Source organism: Eurosta solidaginis, unplaced genomic scaffold (genome assembly GCF_040869045.1).
Source record: "Eurosta solidaginis isolate ZX-2024a unplaced genomic scaffold, ASM4086904v1 ctg00001675.1, whole genome shotgun sequence".
NCBI classification, from domain to species: domain Eukaryota; kingdom Metazoa; phylum Arthropoda; class Insecta; order Diptera; family Tephritidae; genus Eurosta; species Eurosta solidaginis.
The window spans coordinates 30,145-55,079 of record NW_027137231.1 but is presented as its reverse complement, the minus strand read 5'-3'; the positions used below and the strand labels follow the sequence as shown (position 1 = coordinate 55,079).

At 37.1% G+C, this 24,935-nt stretch overlaps 1 protein-coding gene across 1 annotated transcript in view; it reads right to left on the bottom strand.

The window, feature by feature from the left end:
* Window positions 1–8,729: 8,729 nt before the first annotated feature.
* The window catches only part of LOC137236284 (putative nuclease HARBI1), a 44,006-nt gene continuing 27,800 nt past the window's right edge, over window positions 8,730–24,935 (bottom strand). Inside the window, exons 2-4 of the mRNA XM_067758833.1 lie at window positions 9,146–9,465; window positions 8,981–9,084; window positions 8,730–8,924 (exon numbers count right to left, since the gene is read on the bottom strand). Of these exons, the coding sequence (XP_067614934.1) occupies window positions 8,730–8,924; window positions 8,981–9,084; window positions 9,146–9,465 (619 nt within the window). The remainder of the gene's footprint in view (window positions 8,925–8,980; window positions 9,085–9,145; window positions 9,466–24,935) is intronic.

Here is a 24,935-nt window from a genome sequence, read left to right as displayed (position 1 = left end):
GAGATGAGCAAATTCCAAGTCCACTCAATCGTTAAACTAAAGCGAGTCAGCCGCAAGGGGCGACAGCTGGCTCCCGCAATTGAATGCCCCATAATCTCTATCTCACAAATTGGAAGAAGGTCAAACAATCTTACTGTCGGAGGACATGTGGATGGAAAGGAACGTTTACTGACTGTAGATACGGGTGCATCTCATTCCATCATTCGAGCGGATTTAGTCAACAAAAAGATAAGACCATTGCTGGGAGCAAGATTACGTACAGCCACGGGAGAGGACACCCAGGTAATTGGAGAAGTATAATGTGAAGTAGCAATTGGGAACATCACGGTACTACACAATTTTATAGTGGCAGGTATTGTTGATGAAATCATAATTAGAGTGGACTTATTAATCAACCAAGGCATCAAAATCGATATGCAAAGCAAGACGATGCGATATAAGAACAATTCGGCTACGAGAGAGGCTACAGCAGTAAACGAGTGCTGGTGGAAGAGAATCAGCAAATACCACCAAAATCAGAAGCAGTCATCTGGGCAAAGTGGGACAAACAAATTGTGGGTTGTTGAAGCAGCAAATAAATCAGCACTTAACATACTTGTAGGAAAAACCCTGGCTATGACAAAACAAGATGGACATATTCCGGTAAGAGTACTCAGTGAGTTCAAGTCACCATTCAATTTGACCAAAGGAGCTATTTTGGGAAGATGCCAAGAGGCCGAAGTAGTTACTAACTGTGAACAGCTCCAGGAACACGTTTCATCTAGTAATACTGATCTTTCAAATGACATCACGGCATCGACGCATGGGCTAGAGGAAGCCTATCAGAGTAAGGCAAAACAACTGCTCATAAAGTACGCGAACATATTTGACCAGGATGGTTTCAAACCAGGCCGCACCAACGTTGTGAAACATAAAATTCACACTGGAGATGTGAGGCCGATACGTCAAGCTCCACGTAGTGTTCCACTGGCGAAGCGGGAGTCAAATCATACAAGAAATGAGCGATAGCGGCGTCATCGAACCATCAGCTAGTCCATGGAGCTCACCGGTAGTACTTGTAAAGAAGAAGGATGGAAAAATGAGGTTTTACGTGGGTTACCGGAAGTTGAATGACGTTACGAAAAAGGATAGCTTCCCATTGCCAAGAATTGACGACACTCTGGACTCACTATCTGGTACGAAATGGTTTTCCACATTGGACTTGAAAAGCGGCTACTGGCAAGTTGAGGTGAAGGAGGAAGATAAAGAGAAAACAGCCTTCAGGGTCGGTGATGGTCTTTGGCAATTTACAGTGATGCCTTTTGGACTTTGTAATGCACCAGCTACTTTTGAGAGACTCATGGACCAGGTACTGAAAGGACTACATTGGAAAACATGCTCGGTGTACCTGGACGACATCATCGTATTGGGCAAGAATTTTGATGAACATCTTAAGAACTTGGAGGAAGTTTTCCAGAGAATAGCTGGCGCTGGTCTGAAGTTAAGTCCCAAAACGTGTACGCTGTTTAAAAAGGAAGTAAATTATTTGGGCCACAAGGTAACGACAGAAGGTATCTGTACAGCGAATGAAAAGATAGAGGCAGTAAAGGATTGGCCAAGACCACAGAATCTGCATGAATTGAGAAGTTTCCTTGGGCTGTGCACATATTACCGCCGATTTGTACCAAATTTTGCCAGCGTAGCCCATAGTCTCCACGAGCTAACAAGAAAAAATAAAGCTTTTGAATGGAAGAAGGAGCAAGAAGTAGCTTTCCAAACATTGAAGGAGCGTTTGTGCACTGCCCCAATTTTAGCATATCCGATTCCAGGAGCAACATTTATTCTAGATACAGATGCGAGTGGATATGCTATAGGAGGCGTTTTATCACAACTGGTCTATGGACAGGAGAAGGTAGTTGCATATTACAGCCGTTCGATTGAAAAACCAGAGAGGAACTACTGTGTTACGCGGAGAGAGCTGTTGGTATTGGTGGAGTGCATTAAACATTTTCACAAATACCTCTACGGCCAGCGATTCCGTGTCAGGACAGATCACGCAGCGTTGAAATGGCTTCTGCAGTTCCGTAATCCGGAAGGACAATTGGCACGGTGGATCGAGCGACTACAAAGCTATGACTTTTCCATTGAGCATCGAAAAGGTAGTACCCATGGAAATGCCGATGCAATGTCACGAAGGCCATGTAGTTTGGAATGCAAGCACTGTTCAAAGGCCGAGGCTAAAGAAGACATTATAGATGTCCGGCTAATGACTATAACGTGTACGGATGAATGGGACAAGGAACAACTAAGAAAGTGTCAGCTGGAAGATACAGATCTGTCACATGTTATGCAAGGGCTCGAACGAAACGAAAGACCAAGCAGAGAGGAGATGTCAGCAAGAGAGTCCCATTGCGAAGTCATATTGGGCACAGTGGAACAGTTTAGAATTGATATCCGGTTGCTTGCATCGAGTATGGGAGAGTGAGGATGGTCAATGCAAGAAGAAACTGATAGTTGTTCCCAGAAAGAGGATTCCTGACGTGGTCAGCGAGCTGCACAATGGTCCAAGTGGAGGTCATCTTGGAATCACGAAGACACTCAAGAAAATTAAGCAGAGATTCTATTGGGTTGGTTGCCGTCAGTCGGTCACCGAGTGGATTGCCAATTGCGAGGTATGCAACAGAGCGAAAGGGCCCAAAAGCCGAAGTCATGGCCAGATGAAGCAGTATATTTCAGGTGCACCATTTGAAAGGATCGCCATGGATGTCGCAGGTCCATTTCCTACTAGCAACCGCGGAAACAAATACGTACTGGTGGTTATGGATTATTTCAGTAAATGGCCAGAGGTATACCCAATCCCAAACCAAGAAACAGAAACAGTAGTGGTTAAAAACGAATGGGTTGCAAGGTATGGTGTACCAATAGAGTTACATTCTGAACAAGGCAGGAATTTTGAATCAGCTGTGTTCCAAGAAATGTGCAAGAGGTTGGGCATTCGAAAACCACGTACAACTGCATTGCATCCTCAGTCTGATGGTATGGTGGAACGTTTCAATAGAACATTGGAGGAGCATTTAAGGAAAGTTGTAGACAAGTACCATAAGGACTGGGATACACACATATCATTATTATTGATGGCATACCGATCGGCAGTACATGACACAACGGACCAAACTCCCGCAAAGGTAATTTTTGGCAATGACCTTCGACTGCCAGCTGATTTGAAGTATGGGATAGATGCCGATGCGGAGAGGAATGTCAAGAAATCCACTGGTGTCTTGGAAGAAGAGCTGAGAGAGAGTGACAAGATGAAAGCGAGGTACGATAAAGCAATTAATTCAGAAGGGTTTCAGGAAGGAGATTTGGTGCTGCTATACAACCCACAACGAAAAAAAAGGTTTGTCCACGAAATTGCAGTGTAAATGGGAAGGCCCATACAAAGTTGTAAAACGGATCAACGATGTAGTGTACCGCATACAAACCACTACCAAACCACGAACTAAAATGAAAGTGGTTCATTTGGAGAGATTAGCAGCATTTAGATCGAGAGATTTGTCTGATCGGGACGATCAGACTTAGGTGGAGGGCAGTGTCACGGATATTAGCATCACTAAGCTATACCATCACTAAGGCGATGCTAAGCGCTATTTACGTCAATAATCAAATCATGTATACACATATATAAGGTAGCCGAGAGATGTCACACACAGATGCATTTACTTATACACCTATGTGTGCGCGAGAGACTGTAAACTACAAACATTCACATCAATAATTCAATCATTATGTCCACACATATGTAGGTACACGCAGCTGAGAAGCAAGACACAACTATATGCAGACATCTTATTTGAGATGCTCCTAAATGTAGTCAATTATAATTGTGGAAATGTCGCTCACGCATGGGGTATGAGAGAAGCTATAAAATCGTGCAATTTTAGTTATAGCTGAGAAGAGAGCTCATGGACAATGCTAGTATATTCTAGAAGATGCGAACGAGAAAACCAGAAAGTATAAAAGGCTGCAGATGTAGAGGCGCTGGAATTCAGTTTGATTTGAGTTGTCAAGCAGTTACGACTACGATGATATCTAGCGAGCAATAGCAGTATTATTTTGAAAGTCAGTTTCATTTAAGCTATCAGTTTGGTTATTAAGCTATTCGTTGCACAGTTTGAGTGTTATTGTGAAGTATTTTAATAAAGGCCATTTTTCCATTATTCAATATTGGAGTTATTTATTCAACAGTTAAGCGATAGGAACCTAGCAAAAGGGCAAATAAGAGGATTTGCACCAAATTCGTTACAATATCATGATGAAATTTGGCAGGAACGATACTCCTATTACTATATGTATGCTTAATAAAAATTAGCAAAATAGGAGAACGCCCACGCCCACTTAAAAAAAAAGTTTTTTTAAAGTAAAATTTTAACAAAAAATTTAATATCTTTACAGTATATAACTAAATTATGTCAACATTCAACTCCAGTAATGATGTGGTGCAACAAAATACAAAAATAAAAGAAAATATCGTCGATCCGCCCTTTTTCATTTAATTTGTCTAGGATAATTTTAATGCCACAAGTCTAACAAAAATTTACCAATCCTTGTGAAATTTGGTAGGGGCTTAGATTCTAGGACGATAGCTTATTTCTGTGAAAAAGGGCGAAATCGGTTGAAGCCACGCCCAGTTTTTATACACAGTCGACCGTCTGTCCTTCCGCTCGGCCGTTAACACGATAAATTGAGCAAAAATCGATATATCTTTACTAAACTCAGTTCGCGAACTTATCCGAACTCACTTTGAATTGGTATAAAAAATGGCCGAAATCGGACTATGACCACGCCCACTTTTTCGATATCGAAAATTTGGAAAAATGAAAAAACTTCCATAATTCTATACCAAATACGAAAGAAGGGATGAAACATGGTAATTGGATTGGTTTATTGACGCAAAATATAACTTTAGAAAAAAACTTTGTAAAATGGGTGTGACACCTACCATATTAAGTAGAAGAAAATGAAAAAGTTCTGCAGGGCGAAATAAAAAACCCTTGAAATCTTGACAGGAATACTGTTCGTGGTATTACATATATAAATAAATTAGCGGTATCCAACAGATGATGTTCTGGGTCACCCTGGTCCACATTTTGGTCGATATCTGGAAAACGCCTTCACACATACAACTACCACCCCTCCCTTTTAAAACCCTCATTAATACCTTTAATTTGATACCCATATCGTACAAACAAATTCTAGAGTCATCCCTGGTCTTTAATTTGATACCCATATCGTACAAAGTCTAGAGTCAACCCTGGTCCACCTTTATGGCGATATCTCGAAAAGGCGTCCACCTATAGAACTAAGATCCGCTCCCTTTTATAATACTCATTAGCACCTTTCGTTTGATACCCATATTGTACAAACGCATTCTAGAGTCAACCCTGGTCCACCTTTATGGCGATATCTCGAAAAGGCCACCACCTATACAACTACCACCACCCCCTTTTAAAACCCTCATTAATATCTTTAATTTGATACCCATATCGTACAAACACATTCTAGAGTCACCCCTGGTCCACCTTTATGGCGATATCCCGAAAAGGCGTCCACCTATATAACTAAGGCCCACTCCTTTTTAAAATACTCATTAACCCCTTTCATTTCATACACATATCGTACAAACAAATTCTAGAGTCAACCCTGATCCACCCTTATGGCGATATCTCTAAATGGCGTCCACCTATAAAACTATGGCCCACTCCCTCATAAAGTACTTATTTATTTACTTTCCCTTATGTTGTCACCATAGCTCTCAACTGGGTATGTAATGTTCGGTTACACCCGAATTTAACCTTCCTTACTTGTTATCACTACTTTACGTAAATGTTCCTCGTCTTCAGGTATTCGATATTCTAAGAATTCTGATTCAGATAGCAAGTTAACTGGATGCATTATCTTTAAGTAAACATTTTAGTTAGTCAGTGTCCTAATTTAAATGGTAATAGTATAGAAAAAGAGTCGACTACTAATACGCGTCAACAAATATCGAGATAGGTGTCAAAAGGCACGTATTGACCTCGACAACGATAATCTGAAAAACCGACAACAAAACAACAAAAACCGAAAAATTACCCCGGAGTGGGATCCATAGAATTTTTGCGCAGACCACCTTTCTGCGTTGGCGGCCTTCGGCTGCGCTTATAAACAATTGCCCTGGCCAGTCGACCAATGGGGTGGGATCAAAATTAAATGCGTGCAAAATCCCTTTGTATACAAAATTTTTTTCAGTGCACATTACAACAACCATATGAAAATTGCCAGCTTCAACTGCAAATATATCCGGACAGAGATGAACATTTTCTTTTCCGCCTTCGGATTATTGCTTTCGAGATTAATACGCGTCTTTTAACACCTCTCTATATATTAGCAGTCGACTACTGCTCAATAAAAAAGTCTCAGTGCAACATATTTCATAATAGGTCGGACACGTAAGCAGTTTTTCATATAGATGAGTTTAACACATGCTTATTTATGCATTATGAGTAGATTTCAAGAATTTTTATGGAGAACGGTAGAATGACCGACACTGGCGCCATCTGATTCTGAAAAGTAGCCAACTCCCCAAGTTTGTTCCAAGCAAATCATAAGAAGAAGAATTTGACATTTGCTTTGGCTAAGGGTGCTGGCACACTCTGCAAGTGAAACTATTTTTCCCACTGGTTGGTAAAATTTCTAAAAAATTTTCGCAATTGAAAACTGCAATATAACAATCGAATACTACATAAAATATGCTAGCAAGTATTTTTGTTGTATAGGGAGAATGTTTACAACATTGCTTCGCGAAATTTTGTATGTGAGTGGGCAAGGTGTAATAAACTTCAATTGCCAAGTCTGAAGTTCCTTCATATTTACAAACGCAACATCTTGGTTGATTGTGGCGATGTTATTGGAATGCATAAGCTTGTGTTAAACGCATCTATATGAAAAATGTCGTTGTGTCACCGCCTTTAAGTAGAGCTCTTATTTCATTGATTATTACCTGACAGCGTCCCACAGGATAGCCATTATTCAAATTCTGCTGTGTAGCACATACACTGATGCTTAGTATGAAGAAGGTGATAAAATTTGGGCTGCCTGCCATGTTGAAGCTTATTTCTTAAATAGTTTTAAGTACTTTGTCACAGTTGAAAATGGTTAACTAAACTTGCTATTTTCTTTAATTATATGAAGGTAAATGTTTGCCCCACAGAAGCAGCAAGTCGTTTGTGTAAACATTTTTTTTTTGATTTTTTCCGTTTTATAACGTTTTTCTTCGGGTTCCTTATATGCTTGTTTATTTGGTTAGTATTCGTGTGCATATTGCTTGTTATCGTTTTTATACTCAGTTGATCAGAGCTCACAGAGTATATTAACTTTGATTGGATAACGGTTGGTTGTACAGGTATAAAGGAATCGAGATAGATATAGACTTCCATATATCAAAATCATCAGGGCCCGAATCGCCACATACGCTATCGTATAACTCGTCACGCAAAAACTTGTTTTTCGGATTTTGACATACGTGATCGTACGATCCGTCACGTAAAATGTCACTTTTTTGGATTACTACATACGTGAACGTATTTTGCGGATCGTAAATCGGTATCGCGACAACCGTGAACGAGAGACAATTGCACCCGATCGTTCGTATTGTTATTCGATTACAAACCGGCAACCAAAAGCGAGTACAAATATATAAATATACAAAAATTTAATACAAATATAAGAGAAAATGTAAGTTATTTCTCAAATATGTGTTTATATTATTGTTGAACTATATTTTATTATTTAAGGACGAATTTTAACAAGCTAAACCCAAATCAAAAGGAGTGCATGGCACAGTTTATGGCGGAACACCCGAACTTGGCGAAAAATAAATTTCCCAATTCCGCACAAGGTAGAGCAACGTCCAATAGACTGTGGGAGGAGCTTTTCAAGCATTTAAATGCTGACGGGCCACCAGTCAAAGACGCCAAGATGTGGAGGAAGGTATATATATATATATATATATAAAAGTGCAACCATGGTACTTATAAATATTTGCTTGTAGTTTTTCGCGGATCAAAAATATTAGGCGAAGAAGAAACTTTCCCACAATAAATTGTCCAAAAGACAAACTGGAGGAGGTGCTTCTAACGAAATTCCCATCAGTGCAACTGAGGAGTTAATTATAGAGGCAGCCGGACTTGAGGTTGCAGTGGACGGGAATAGTCCCGTTCGCACTTTTGGAAATTCACCCACTCAAGGAAGCAGCACCGAAAATAGTGTTAGTGGGAGCAATAGTGATGGTGGAACAAGTAGCGCATCAGCCAACGCTTTTCCTGGGCCATCTAGGTGGGTTACTAACCCAACACCACGAGTAACCTCTCGGAGCAATACTCCATGGCGAGTAAGTAAGGGTGCCGAGAAATAGTCCCTGCTCCAACAAAATTTAAGTAAAGTGTCTGATTTTCAACGCGATTTGGGGGAGAAGATTGACCGGTTGGTGCAGGTGCAGGAGAGGTTATTGGAAGTGCAGGAAAAGATGCTAACTATTAAGGAGGAGAAGCATGGACTGCAACGAACTTCCCATGGACTTGATTTACAAATCAAAAATTTTGAATTAGAGTCTCTAGCAATAAGTGTAAATAGAAAAAGGAGAAATTAAAATTTTAAGTTAGTTTGAACAAGTTTGTACCTGAATTTTTTTTATTTTTGTAATTTCAAGCAATTCAACGAATATCCATTTCATTTAACCACAAAGCATACACTTTCGTACCTAATAGCCACGCATTGCTCCGCCTATTAAGTTCAAACCGCTCTTGCAATACCCGTCTTTGATCTGAATGCCTCCAAACGAAGGAATCATGAGCCGCACCACCGTATTGACAGTTGATGGCCAGAATTTTATAGGTGTGATCGCACATCTGCAAAATATTTATATAGTTAGTACAAAGAATACCGAAGATGAGCAACAACTCACTATCATGGCATTGATACTATGGTATCCTTTCCTATTAAAGTACGTATGCTCATCCACAGATGGTATTTGCAAGCCGTTGTGTGTGCCATCAATGCAACCGATCACTGTAAAATAGATATTTAATTAAAAAACTTAATTTATAAATGTAATTGAACGTTTGCCTACCTCCAGGTTGTTTGTATTTATCCATAAACCATTGCCTGCATTCCGAAGTTTCGATTACATGAAATTGTATATATTGCGGACACAACTTGGTCTCCATTTCGAGAAGAACGTGGGATGTTATCTTTGACACAGTACTCTGGCACATTCCAACCAAATAATCACTGCCAACACAATGCTGATATCCGCCACTTCCTAGAAGAGAAAGTGTGGCAGCTAGTTGTAGAACTGGAGGCACCGCTTTTGCAGCTGACTGCTTCAAATCTAAGACATCAAGTACAAACTGGAAAGCCTCTTTGGATAATCTAAATCGTTTCAAGAATCTGCAAAATAAACATTTTTGTATATATGTAAAACTTTATTTGCCACATACTTACGCAGTTTGTGGTAAAGCTAAAGGATCACTTTTATCTCAAAGTAACCTCCGTGCTATGGTTTCATCTTCCTCACTATCGCTTGAATATATATATATATATAGAAAAGTAACTACACATCCATTTTGAAATTTCGTTTGTTTATTACAATTTTTAAATATTTTGACATTTCCACATCTTTTGTGACATAAAAATTAAATCCACAGTGATGTGGACCTTAAAATCTATTGTGAATTGAGAATGAATTACGATACGAAAGCTTTCGTATGTGGTAATGCCAATCGACCCATACGTCTGACGTATCACGTAATTGTCTTTCGTATAGTTTTCGATCCGTGATCGTATGTGGCGATTCGGGCCCAGGATCGAAAAAAAATGTGATTGAGCCATGTCCGTCCGTCCGTCCGTCAGTTAACACGATTACTTGAGTAAATTTTGAGGTATCTAGATGAAATTTGGTATGTAGGTTCCTGAGCACTCATCTCAGATCGCTATTTAAAATGAACAATATCGGACTATAACCACGCCCACTTTTTCGATATCGAAAATTTCGAAAAACCGAAAAAGTGCGATAATTCATTACCAAAGACGAATAAAGCGATGAAACTTGGTAGGTGAGTGAGGATGACGCAGAATAGAAAATTAGTAAAATTTTGGACAATGGGCGTGGCACCGCCCACTTTTAAAAGAAGGTAATTTAAAAGTTTTGCAAGCTGTAATTTGGCAGTCGTTGATGATATCATGATGAAATTTGGCAGAAACGTTACCCTTTTTACTGTATGTATGCTTAATAAAAATTAGCAAAATCGGAGAACGACCACGCCCACTTTTAAAAAATTTTTTTTTAAAGTCAAATTTTAACAAAAAATTTAATATCTTTACAGTATATAAGTAAATTATGTCAAAATTCAACTCCAGTAATGATATGGTGCAACAAAATGCAAAAAAAAAGAAAATTTCAAAATGGGCGAGGCTCCGCCCTTTTTCATTTAACTTGTCTAGGATACTTTTAATGCCATAAGTCGAACAAAAATTTACCAATCCTTGTGAAATTTGGTAGGGGCTTAGATTCTGGGACGATAACTTATTTATGTGAAAAAGGGCGAAATCGGTTGAAGCCACAGCCAATTTTTATACACAGTCGGCCGTCTGTTCTTCCGCTCGGCCGTTAACACGATAACTTGAGCAAAAATCGATATATCTTTATTAAACTAAGTTCACGTATTTGTAGCATTAGCAAATTATAATAAGGTATCTTATGTGGTTGGGGCTTCAGTGGTACTTGACAGGCGCACGCAGTGGCAACACGCATGTCAAGTAAAACTGCAACCAACGTCACACAAAACAACATGTAGATAAGATAGATAAAAGAAACGAGTGACATTACAATTTTGACCGCCTTTGACATCGCGCACAGTCCTTTCTAAAATAAATTAAAACCAAGTGGAAAAAAGTTGTGGTTTCTTTGTTCCTATCTCGGAAGCAGTGAGTATTTGATGTTCTGGAGGAGAAGGCCCCCTCGGCGGATATAATTACCTAAACCCAAAATAGCAACAATTTGGAGGCAGCGCCCTCCAAAAGCAAGCAGCATTTAAGAAGGTAACGTCAAATAGCGGACACAAAGAAGGCTTCCATTTTGGAACGCCACATGGCGACCGTGAGGCTGGAGCCTCCCTCGGTCATTTGAAATTTGGCAGTCTAAATGTGAGTAGAGTGGAGTGAAAAAGTGAAAAGTGGTGGTGCAGTAAAATAAAATTTACAATATACAATAAAATTTAACACAACTTAATACATTTAAAATAATCAAAAATAATAATACCAACGACTAAATTTTACAGAAATAAAAGAATATAAATTAATCTATAATATAGAAACCTAAATTCTACGGAGATAATCAAAAAAATTAATACCAACGACTAAATTTTACAGGAATAAAAGAATATAAATTAATCTATAATATACAAAAAACCTAAATTCTACGGAGATAATCAAAATTTTACAAAACTAAAGTACAAAATCTATGTACGGCAGAAATAAGCCAATTATAAACGAAATCTTTAATGAGAAAGGAGGTAACAAAATTTAACAAAAGAGTAAAACCATAATACAAAATTTTAATTGAAACGGAAATAACACAAAATCTTCGATATAACAAAACCAAATAAAACAAACAGAGATAATACAAAATTAAGAAAAGCAGAAAAATTTTCAATATTAATTTAAGAATACGAAAATAATTCGCAAACTGTACCACCAGTCACCAAATTTCATAACGGCACTCCTCCACTTGCTCACATAGCGGTACAAAAACCACGCCATATACATAAATACATATAGACGCATAACGGCGCGAAAACGACGCCATATAAAATTTGTACACCAGCAGCGCAGTATCAGCAGCAGGACCAACATCGGGGCAGCAGCGCAGCAGAAAAAGCAGCGGCGGCTAAGGCAGAACCTCGGAAACAGCACTTAAGTATATTACTTTCATATGTATATGTAGTTTTTGTGCAAATTTTTTTCTACATACACACATTTACGTATATACATAAATTATTTTGGATTTCGATTAAAACGGTGGTACTGTTGAACAACCAAATACATTTTTTGATTAAAGCGGTGCGTCCGTCTAAACTTAACAATTAATACTTTTTCAGTTTTCAACAATTCTAAAATTTTAGAACCATTTTATAAAATTCAACATTTGCATATTTACATTTAAATTTCTTTCTCAAGTTTCAACTTATTTTACGAATCCACATTTTCTTCAAATTTTTAATATTTTCAAATTTCTAATTTAAAAGCTTATCAATTCATTTTACAAATTTCCATACTCTCAAGCTTCAATTTTAATTTCAAATTTTCAAATCATTTCACACATTTTTCATTCAAAGTTTCACATGTCTGTATTTCCATTTCTCAAATTTTCATTATACTTCAGTTTTTTAATACGTACATTCTCCAAAAAATTCTTTTTCACCATATAAGACTCAGTGAACTAGATAAACAGTTCACGTGTAATCTATAAATTTTGGAATTTTGATATAAATGTTGGTTTGTGGAAAACCAATTGAATTTTTTTGATATAAACGGTGGTTACCTAAAAACCAAATGAGATTTTTTTAAACAAAGCGGTGCGTCCGTGATTACCACATTACTGAGATTTTTTGCCATTCATACTTTTAAATTTTTGAGCCCATTCTAAATTCAATTTCTTCTTTCAGCTTTCTAGTATCAATATTTTTGTTTCAATTAGATTCTCCAGTAAATTACAAATATTTCGTTAGCGACAATTCACTGTCCCTTTCCAATTTTTTTTTTTCCTTTCAACATTTCAGCTTCAAGTATACACCCAATAAGTGCTTCATTAATTTCATAGTAGTTTAAACTTAATGCTTTTGCTCTTCTTATAACTACATGTACAACCTTAGAGATAGGAAGGGAGTTCACAAAACTTCAGATTCAGAACCAGATTCCAATAAATTAACGTCAAGCTCGGAAAGTTTAACTTCATCGTCGACCGAAAAAGTTGCAAAACAGGAAAATAAATCAACTTTGTCAGCAGATTTCCCAGGCTTCGAAGATTCTTCTAGCAAAAATTTAACTTCTAATTTAGAGTCAAATCTCAACGATTCCAATAGTGCAAAATTAACTTCAACTTCTTCTCACTTAAACCCAGATTTTAACGATCCAATTAGTCCAAACATTGCCTCAACTTCTTCTAATTCAGCTTCAGATCTTAACGATCAAATCATGGCAACACTCGAGCAAAAGAGATCTTTCATTACCATGTGTGCTACTTCTATTAGAGAAAACTACAGCGGCGATCCGTTAGCACTTGAGTCCTTTATAGACAAAATTGAATTACTTGAAGAGTTCGCCGATGAAAATTTAACTGGTACTTTCATATCGTTTCTAAAATCGAAGCTCGAGGGTAAAGCACGCGAAGCAATTCCAACTGAGGTAAATTCCGTTAGTCAAATTAAAGCCGCGTTACGAAGTAGAATTAAACCCGACAATTCAAAAGTTGTCGCGGGTAAAATCGCGTCTTTACATGTGGTAAACAATAACTACTCGGAATTTGCCAAGCGTGTTGAAGAATTGTCAGACTCATTAGAGCGTTCCCTGATCATTGAAGGTATGACGCAAGCGAAAGCTCACGAAATGGCTGTAGAGCAAAGTCAATTTTAGCATCAACTACTTTCAGCGACTCAAAGGACGTAGTTGCAAAAATGATAGTAGAACGTAATAATGAGGTTAAAGAACGTCAAGTGCTAGCGTTTCAGTCGCGTGTTAATAGGGCAAATAGTTTTCGAGGCGGATTTAGGGGACATAATTACAGTAATAGGTTCAATAACAATAGCAGTCGTTTCAATAACAATAACAGCCGTTTCAATAACAATAACAGCAGATACAATAATAATGGAAACAGTTATAGGTTTAATAACAATAGTAGAAGAGGCCACAGTAATAATTCTAATAACAATAATTCGGGCAATCGGTCTAGTTCTCGGGGAAACAATAGTAACAGACGTGGAAATGCGAGTAATAATGCTAATGTGCGTGCTTTAAACGCGGATGCCCCTCAGGAGCGAACACTGGGGGAGCAAGAGCTAGAATACTAGATGAAAATTTTCCTAAAAACGCTGTTTACTGTTTGAATCTCAACTATTCCGATTTCATCGAATTAAAATGTAGTGATTCTTATAAGCCATGCACTTTTATCGTAGATTCTCAAGCTGATATTTCCTTCATTAAATTTTCAAGTTTAACAGATAGAGTACAAATTAACGGTAAAGATATTATTAACATAACAGGTGTAACAACAGATTCGGTTTGAACGTTAGGTACAGTAAATACAAATTTAATTGCATCAAATTTTTTCATTCCGCATAAATTACACGTAGTAAGTGACGATTTTAACATACCTTCGGACGGCATACTCGGCATGGATTTTCTAAAAACATATAAGTGCATAATCGACTATGCAAACAATAGCATAACAATTAGCATTGGCACAGAAACTCATAATATAAAAATTTGTAGTGGTTTTTTTTACCGCAAAGTGCATTGTTGACACAAATAACCCAATTTTAAAAGTTTTAAATATAACCGATGAGGTAAAATATGTCAACAAATGCAATATAGTAACCGAAGAAATTACCAACTTCCACGTATACAAAATCAGTGAAACTTCAGAAAATACAAAACGTCTGGAAGAATTAAAAAGTGTTCTACAAAAACAAATGCCAAAATATGACCAATGCCAATTGCTTGATTTATGCCTAAAATATGCCGATGTATTTGCTTTAAAAACGGACCGTATGACTCTTAACAACTTTTACGAACAGAAACTTAGATTGACTGACAAACACCCGGTTTACATTAAAAACTATCGTTTGCCTTATTCACAACGGGAAGAAATAAATAGGTTGATAATTTACTGCAGAACGATTTAATAGAGCCAAGTTTTTCAAATTACAATAGCCCACTAATTTTAGTTCCAAAAAAAGATACCACAGGTCAAAAGCCATATCGTATGTGCGTAGATTTTAGAGCGATTAATAAAAGGCTTATCGCTGACAAATTTCCCTTAGCACGAGTGGACGATATACTTGATAATCTTGGTAGGGCAAAATATTTTTCAACTTTGGATCTTTTTTCTGGTTTCCATCAAATTCTATTGCATCCTAACTCCAGGGACGTAACATCTTTTAGTACTGATAGAGGAGTTTTTCGGTGGAAAGTCTTACCTTTTGGTTTAAATGTAGCACCCAATTCATTTTCGCGTATGATGTCACTAGCATTTTCAGGCATCGCGCCTATTCAAGCATTCATGTATATCGACGATATTATCGTCATAGGGTGTAGCGAGACACATCATTGTAAAAATTTAGAGAAAGCTTTGAAACTTGTAAAAAATTCAACTTAAAGCTGAATCCCAACAAATGTAATTTCCTTCGTTCCGAGGTAACTTTCCTAGGACACAAATGTTCCTCGAAAGGATTGTTGCCAGACGATTCTAAAATAAATGCGATTAAAAAATATACAAAGCCTACTGACAAAGATTCCGTTCGGCGCTTTGTCGCCTTTGCAAACTATTATAGACGATTTATTCCGAATTTCGCATTGCTGACAGCACCTCTCAATCGTTTAAGTAGAAAAAAAGTGGAATTTGTTTGGGACGAAGCTTGTGAAGTTGCTTTTTCGAAATTAAAATTAGCTTTAACGTCTCCTCAAATTTTACAGTATCCTGACTTTAGTAAAGAGTTCATAATTACAGTTGATGCTTCAAAGGTGGATGCGGTGCTATATTAAGTCAAAAGCATGAAGATGCTGACATGCCAATCTGTTTCGCTTCAAAATCTTTTAACAAAGCAGAACAGAAAAAATCTATCATTGAGTTAGAACTTTTAGCAATATATTTCGCAATTAAACAATTTCGTCCGTACGTTTACGGTACACATTTTATAGTAAAGTCCGACCATCGACCATTAGTTTATCTTTTTAATATGAAGGATCCGTCATCCAAACTTACAAGAATAAGATTAGAACTTGCAGAATATAATTTTACAATAGTATACGTTAAAGGCAAATCGAACGTTGTGGCTGACGCGCTTTCACGAATAACAATAGACGAAATAAAAGACTCGACGAAACATGTTTTAGCAGTTACAACAAGGTCAAAGTCAAGACAGACAAAACCACAAAATGACGACAAATCCAAGACAGACGAAACTAGTGAAATACAAGCAGTGCAGGTTTACGACAAATTTTCGTACGACTTCTCGAAGAAAACACCGCAAGTTAAAACACAACTAACCTACGATAAAAGCGACCAAATATCAAATTTTCAACTATGTGCACATTTAAAACACAAAAAAATCGAGTTACTTAATTTTGCGAATGCCAAGGAAATAACGAATTTAGATTGTTACTTTTGAGGCTTGAAAAAGTAGCCGACATTCACAAGATTAAGCAGTTAGGATGGCCAAAAAATTATATATTTTTCAAATATTTCACGATCACAAATTTAAAAGATAGAGGAAATCAAATTTTAAAAAGTTTACAAATTATATTAACAGGCCCAGTAGAAACGGTAACAGAGACCGACAAAAAACAGAAACTGATGACAATTTTTCACGATGACCCACTTCTAGGCGGACACTGCGGTACGAAGAAACTATATGCAAAATTGAGAACTAAATACTATTGGAAATATATGAGTCGTGATATAGCTAAATTCGTTAAAAATTGCAATAAGTGCCTTTTAAATAAAGCGAAACCTAAAACAAAAGAACAATTAGTTATTACACCTACACCTTGCAAACCGTTTGATATTTTAATAATAGATACAACAGGACCTCTATCAGAATCAAAATATGGTAACAGGTTCGCAGTTACCATGATTTGTGATTTAACTAAATATCTGGTAACAGTTGCAATACCAGATAAGTCAGCTAAAACAGTAGCAGCAGCAATTTTTGAGAGTTTCATTTTAAATTACGGAATAATGAAATCCATTAGATCTGATTTAGGAACAGAGTTTAAAAATTAAGTATTTTTCGAATTAACCAAACTTTTAAATATTAAACATGATTTTTCAACGGCCTACCACCATGAAACGGTTGGTTCAGTTGAAAGAAATCATAGAGTTTTTAATGAATATTTAAGGGCATACCTAGATGAAACATTTTCCGATTGGGACACATACCAGAAATACTACACATTTTTCCATAACACAACAACACATACAGCTTTCAATAACCAATTTACTCCCTTTGAGGCTACATTGCCACACGAATTAAAAAAAAGAACAAATAGATCCCATTTATAACGTGGAAAACTATAGTAAGGAAGTCAAATTTAGAATGCAAAAATCACATGAATTGGCAAAACATTTAATAGATAAGCATAAAATTCAAACTAAAAGACATTTTGATAAAACGGCACGTCCGTTATCTATCCAAGTAGGCAACAAGGTTCTTTTACAAAAAGAGCCTCATCAAAAACACGAAAATATATATCAAGGTCCATTTATGGTAACTAAAATAGACGGGCCTAATGCAACAATTATTGACGAAACAAATAAAAAGGAAAAAGAAGTACACAAAAATCGACTTATAAAAATAAAGTAATATTTTATAAAAAAAAAAAAAACAAAAAAAAAAAATCCAAAATATTCTAATAATTTAAGTGTTAGGTAAATAAGCACTGTTAAATAGGCAAGAAGGCACAAAAAAAAAACCACAAAAAAACAAAAACTTGAAAAAAAAACTAATTTAAAATGTATATACTTATATTTTTCTAATGTAAACTCAAGAAAATGAAAATTCAAAGTTAAATTGTATTATCAAAAATTACAGAACCAAAATAATCACTAATGTATAACGTAATGGTAACTATTTAAATAGTATCTAAGAAATTTATTTTCCTATGAAAATGGAAAAATTTAATATAAACCAAATCGTTATACTAAAATGAATATGTACAATTTGTAAAATTTTTTTCTAATATATGTATATGTTAATATAAATGTAAGAAGAGGAAATTCATACAATCTGATTTATATATGTACCTAAAAGAGAAGAAAAAAAAAAAACAAAACGAAAATTCAAAAATCCTAATATATTCGTTCATTCCAACCAATTAATTATATAGAATGCAAAAAGAAGAATATGGCAAAAATGATCAAGTTGCCAAATTCTTCTTTTTTTAAAGGAAGGTCGATGTAGCATTAGTAAATTATAATAAGGTATCTTATGTGGTTGGGGCTTTAGTGATACTTGACAGGCGCACGCAGTGGCAACACGCATGTCAAGTAAAACTGCAGCTAACGTCACATAAAACAACATGTAGATAAGATAGATAAAAGAAACGAGTGACATTACAATTTTGACCGTCTTTGACATCGCGCACAGTCCTTTCTAAAATAAATTAAAACCAAGTGGAAAAAAGTTGTTGTTTCTTTGTTCCTATCTCGGAAGCAGTGAGTATTTGATGTTCTGGAGGAGAAGGCCCCCTCGGCGGATATAATTACCTAAACCCAAAATAGCAACAATTTGGAGGCGGCGCCCTCCAAAAGCAAGCAGCATTTAAGAAGGTAACGTCACATAGCGGACACAAAGAAGGCTTCCATTTTGGAACGCCACATATTTATCTGAACTCACTTTGTATTGGTATAAAAAATGGCGGAAATCGGACTATGACCACGCCCACTTTTTCGATATCGAAAATTACGAAAAACGAAAAAAATGCCATAATTCTATACCAAATACGAAAAAAGGGATGAAACATGGTATTTGGATTAGTTTATTGACGCAAAATATAACTTTAGAAAAAAACTTTGTAAAATGGGTGTGACACCAACCATATTAAGTAGAAGAAAATGAAAAAGTTCTGCAGGGCGAAATCAAAAGCCCTTGGAATCTTGGCAGGAATACTGTTCGTGGTATTATATATATAAATAAATTAGCGGTATCCAACAGACGATGTTCTGGGTCACCCTGGTCCACATTTTGGTCGATATCTCGAGAAGGCGTCCACCTATAGAACTATGCCCCACGCCCTTTTAAAATACTCATTAATACCTTTAATTTGATACCCATATCGTACAAACACATTCTAGAGTCACCCCTGGTCCACCTTTATGGCGATATCTCGAAAAGGCGTCCACCTATAGAACTAAGCCCCACGCCCTTTTAAAATACTTATTAACACCTTTCATTTGATACCCATATCGAACAAACATATTCTAGAGTCACCCCTGGTCCATTTATATGGCTATATCTCGAGGCGTCTACCTATAGAAATAAGGCCCACTCCCTTTTAAAATACTCATTAATACCTTTCGTTTGGTACCCATATTGTACAAACGCATTCTAGAGGTACCCCTGGTCTACCTTTATGCCGATATCTCGAAAAGGCGACCACCTTTACAACTACCACCACTCCCTTTTAAAACCCTCATTAATACCTTTAATTTGATACCGATATAGTACAAACACATTCTAGAGTCACCCCTGGTCCACGTTTATGGCGATATCTCGAAAAGGCGTCCACCTATAGAACTAAGCCCCACGCCCTTTTTAAATACTCATTAACACCTTTCGTTTGATACCCATATTGTACAAACGCATTCTAGAGTCACCCCTGGTCCACCTTTATAGCGATATCCCGAAAAGGCGTTCACCTATAGAACTAAGGCCCACTCCCTTTTAAAATGCTCATTAACCCCTTTCATTTGATACCCATATCGTACAAACACATTCTAGAGTCACCCCTGGTACACCTTTATGGCGATATCTCGAAAAGGCGTCCACCTATAGAACTAAGGCCCACTCCTTTTTAAAATACTCATTAACACCTTTCATTTGATACCCATATCGTACAAACGCATTCCAGAGTCACCCCTGGTCCACCTTTATGGCAATATCTCGAAAAGGCGACCACTCCCTTTTAAAACCTTCATTAATACCTTTAATTTGATACCCATATCGTACAAACACATTCTATAGTCACGCCTGGCCCGCCTTTATGGCGATATCTCGAAAAAGCGTCCACCTGTAGAACTAAACCCCACGCCCTTTTGAAATACTCATTAACCCCTTTCATTTGATACACATATCGTACAAACAAATTCTAGAGTCAACCCTGATCCACCTTTATGGCGATATCCCTAAATGGCATCCACCTATAGAACTATGGCCCACTCCCTATTAAAATACTCTTTAATACCATTCATTTGATACACATGTCACACAAACACATTTCAGGGTTACCCTCGGTTCATTTTCCTACATGGTTATTTTCCCTTATGTTGCCACCGTAGCTCTCAACTGAGTATGTAATGTTCGGTTACACCCGAACTTAACTTTCCTTACTTGTTTATGTTGATATTCTTTAACACAGCTCATAGTGTACCACGTATTCTCAATGATACAGTTTGCTTACTATATCAACTATTTTTATACTCAGGTGAGCAGAGCTCACAGAGTATTTAACTTTGTTCGCATAACGGCAATCCGTAACGGCATAAACTAAACGAGATAGATATAGACTTCTATATATCAAACTGATCTGGGCGAAAAAAGAAATTCATTTAGCCATGTCCGTCCTTCCGTCCGTCCCTAAACACGATAACTTGAGTAAATTTTGAGGTATCTTAATGAAATTTGGTATGTGGGTTCCTGGGCGCTCATCTCAGATCGCTATTTAAAATTAATGAAATCGGACCATAACCACGCCAACTTTTTCGATATCGAAAATTTCGAAAAACAGAAAAAGTGCGATAATTCATTACCAAAGACGGATAAAGCGATGAAACTTGGTAGGTGGGTTGAACTTATGACGCAGAATAGAAAATTAGTAAAATTTTGGGCAATGGGAGTGGCACCGCCCACTTTTAAAATAAGGTAATTTAAAGGTTTTGCAAGCTGTAATTTGGCAGTCGTTGAAGATATCACGATGAAATTTGGTTATTATAATGATACTCATATTGTAATGATATGGTGCAACAAAATACAAAAATAAAAGAAAATTTCAAATGGCTGCGCCTTTTTTCATTTAATTCGTCTAGAATACTCTTAATGCCATAAGTCGAACAAAAATTTACCAATCCTTGTGAAATTTGGTAGGGGCATAGATCCTATGACGATAACTCTTTTATGTGAAAAAGGGCGAAATCGGTTGAAGCCACGCCCAGTTTTTATAATCAGTCGACCGTCGGTCCTTCCGTTCGCCCGTTAACACGATAACTTGAGCAAAAATCGATATAAAAAAAAATAAATAAATAAATGTAAGGCGCGATAACCTCCGAAGAGATCTAAGGCCGAGCTTCTCTTCCAATTTGCGTCGTGCTCCTCTTGATTTTCCCTACAAATTGGCCGGACGGGACCTACATGTTTTATGCCGTCTCCGAACGGCATCTGCAAGGCAGATGAGTTTTCACATAGCTTTTCATGGCAGAAATACACCCGGAGCGCTTGCCAAACACTGCCGAGGGGCGAGCCCGCTTAGAAAAATTTTCTTCTAATTTAAAAACCTTATTTCTAAAATTTTTGATGTTGCTTTACCCAGGGCATACGGTGTGATAGGCGGAGCACGCTACCATTACACCACGGTGGCCGCCAAAAAATCGATATATCTTTACTAAACTCAGTTCACGTACTTATCTGAACTCACTTTATCTTGGTATAAAAAATGGCCGAAATCGGACTATAACCACGCTCACTTTTTCGATATCGAAAATTACGAAAAATGAAAAAAAATGCCACAATTTCATATCAAATATGAAACAAGTAAGGAAGGCTAAGTTCGGTTGTAACCGAACATTATATACTCAGTTGAGAGCTATGGAGACAAGATAAGGGGAAATAACCATGTAGGAAAATTAACCTAGGGTAACCCTGGAATGTGTTTGTATGACATGGTGGACCGGGGCTGACTCGAGAATTTGGTTGTACGATATGGGTGTCAAATGAAAGTTTTTAATGAGTATTTTAAAAGGGCGTGGGCCTTAGTTCTATAGGTGGACGCCTTTTCGAGATGTCGCCATAAAGGTGGACCAGGGGTGACTCTAGAATGCGTTCGTACAATATGGGTATCAAACTAAAGGTGTTAATGAGTATTTTAAAAGGGAGTGGAGGACGGCTTCTCGAGATATCTCCATAAAGGTGGACCAGGGGTGACTCTAGAATTTGTTTGTACGATATGGGTATCAAATGAAAGGTGTTAATGAGTATTTTAAAAGGGAGTGGGCTTTAGTTCGATAGGTGGACGCCTTTTCGAGATATCGCTATAAAGGTGGACCAGGGGTGACTCTAGAATTTGTTTGTACGATATGGGTGTCAAACGAAAGTTTTTAATGAGTATTTTAAAAGGGCGTGGGCCTTAGTTCTATAGGTGGACGCCTTTTCGAGATGTCGACATAAAGGTGGACCAGGGGTGACTCTAGAATGCGTTTGTACATTATGGGTATCAAACGAAAGGTGTTAATGAGTATTTTAAAAGGGAGTGGGCCTTAGTTCTATGGGTGGACGCCTATTCGAGATATCGACATAAAGGTGGACCAGGGGTGACTCTAGAATGCGTTGTACATTATGGGTATCAAACGAAAGGTGTTAATGAGTATTTTAAAAGGGAGTGGGCCTTAGTTCTATAGGTGGACGCCTTTTCGATATATCGCGATAAAGGTGGACCGGGGCTGACTCTAGAATTTGTTTGTACGATATGGGTATCAAATGAAAGGTGTTAATGAGTATTTTCAAAGGGAGTAGCCCCTAGTTCTATAGGTGGACACCTTTTCGGGATATCGTTGTAAATATGGACCAGGTTTGACTCTAGAATGCGTTTATGCGTTTGTACCATATGGGTATCAAACGAAAGGTGATAATGAGTGTTTTAAAAGGGAGTGGGCCTTAGGTTTATAGGTGGACGCCTTTTCGAGACATCGCCATAAAGGTGGAGCAGGGGTGACTCTATAATGTGTTTGTACGATATGGGTATCAAATTAAAGGTATTAATGAGGCTTTTAAGTTGTAGTTGTATATGTGAAGGCGTTTTCGAGATATCGACCAAAATGTGGACCAGGGTGACCCAGACCATCATCTGTCGGGTACTGCTAATTTATTTATATATGTAATACCACGTACAGTATTCCTGCCAAGATTCCAAGGACTTTTGATTTCGCCCTACAGAACTTTTTCATTTTCTTCTACTTAATATGGTAGGTGTCACACCCACTTTGCAAAGTTGTTTTCTAAAGTTATATTTTGCGTCAACAAACCAATCCAATTATCATGTTTCATCTCTTTTTTCGTATTTGGTATAGAATTATAAAATTTTTTTCATTTTTCGTAATTTTCAATATCGAAAAAGTGGGCGTGGTCATAGTCGGATTGCGGCCATTTTTTATACCAATACAAAGCGAGTTCAAATAATAACGTGAACTGAGTTTAGTAAAGATATATCGATTTTTGCTCAAGTTATCGTGTTAACGGCCGAGCGGAAAGACAGACGGTCGACTGTGTATAAAAACTGGGCGTGGCTTCAACCGATTTCGCCCTTTTTCACAGAAAACAGTTATCGTCCTAGAATCTAAGCCCCTACAAAATTTCACAAGGATTGGTAAATTTTTGTTCGACTTATGGCATTAAAAGTATCCTAGACAAATTAAATGAAAAAGGGCGGAGCCACTCCCATTTTGAAATTTTCTTTTATTTTTGTATTTTGTTGCACCATATCATTACTGGAGTTGAATGTTGACATAATTTACTTATATACTGTAAAGATATTTACTTTTTTTTAAATTTTGGTCGTTCTCCGATTTTGCTAATTTTTATTCAGCACACATATGTTAATAGGAGTAATGTTCCTGCCAAATTTCATCATGATATCTTCAACGACTGCCAAATTACAGCTTGCAAAACTTCTAAATTACCTTCTTTTAAAAGTGGGAGGTGCCACGCCCATTGTCCAAAATTTTACTTATTTTCTATTCTGCGTCATAAGTTCAACTCACCTACCAAGTTTCATCGCTTTATCCGTCTTTGGTAATGAATTATCGCACTTTTTCGATTTTTCGAAATTTTCGATACCGAAAAAGTGGGCGTGGTTATAGTCCGATATTATTCATTTTAAATAGCGATCTGAGATAAGTGCCCAGGAACCTACATACCAAATTTCATCAAGATACCTCAAAATTTACTCAAGTTATCGTGTTAACGGACGGACGGACGGACGGACGCAAAATATAACTTTAGAAAAAACATTGTAAAATGGGTGTGACACTAGAGATATACGCAGCCGATTAGGGTCGTTTTTCGCACGCCGCCGCCGAAAGTCAAAAATATCGGCGCGGCGGCGGCGGCGGCGTCCGGCGCGTTACTATATTGTCTACTCGTTTAAGACTGTTTATGCCATTTATTGTTCATGTCGAAAATTGGTCGGATATGGCCGAAAGTGGTATCAACGGATGAGCATAACTGCCAGTTATAAGAAAGTAATTGCGATATTTAACTTGTTCTAAATGTTCAAAAGTTATTTAAAAAAAAACAGGCGTTTCCGATGTCAGCTTAACACGGACTTTCCATTACCCAATTCGCCAAGTTATTAAAACAAAACACTAAAAGAAAAGTTATATAATAAACTAGCTTTACCAGGCGCACGTTGTAACGCCCGAGATCGAATGGATGTTGCGTTATTTTTTCTGTTTTGTTTGTTGATAATTTAATTTATTATTTTGTAAATTGAAATGAATTTTGTACGCATATTTGGTTAAATTTTCTGTGAAAACATTTTATTCTTGTATCTTATTTTATATTATTGTATTGCTTTTACCGCTGATGATTGTTGCTTTGATTACATTCCGAAGAAGCATGACTGGTGAGCCAATTTTCAAAGTTGATATATGCGCAGGC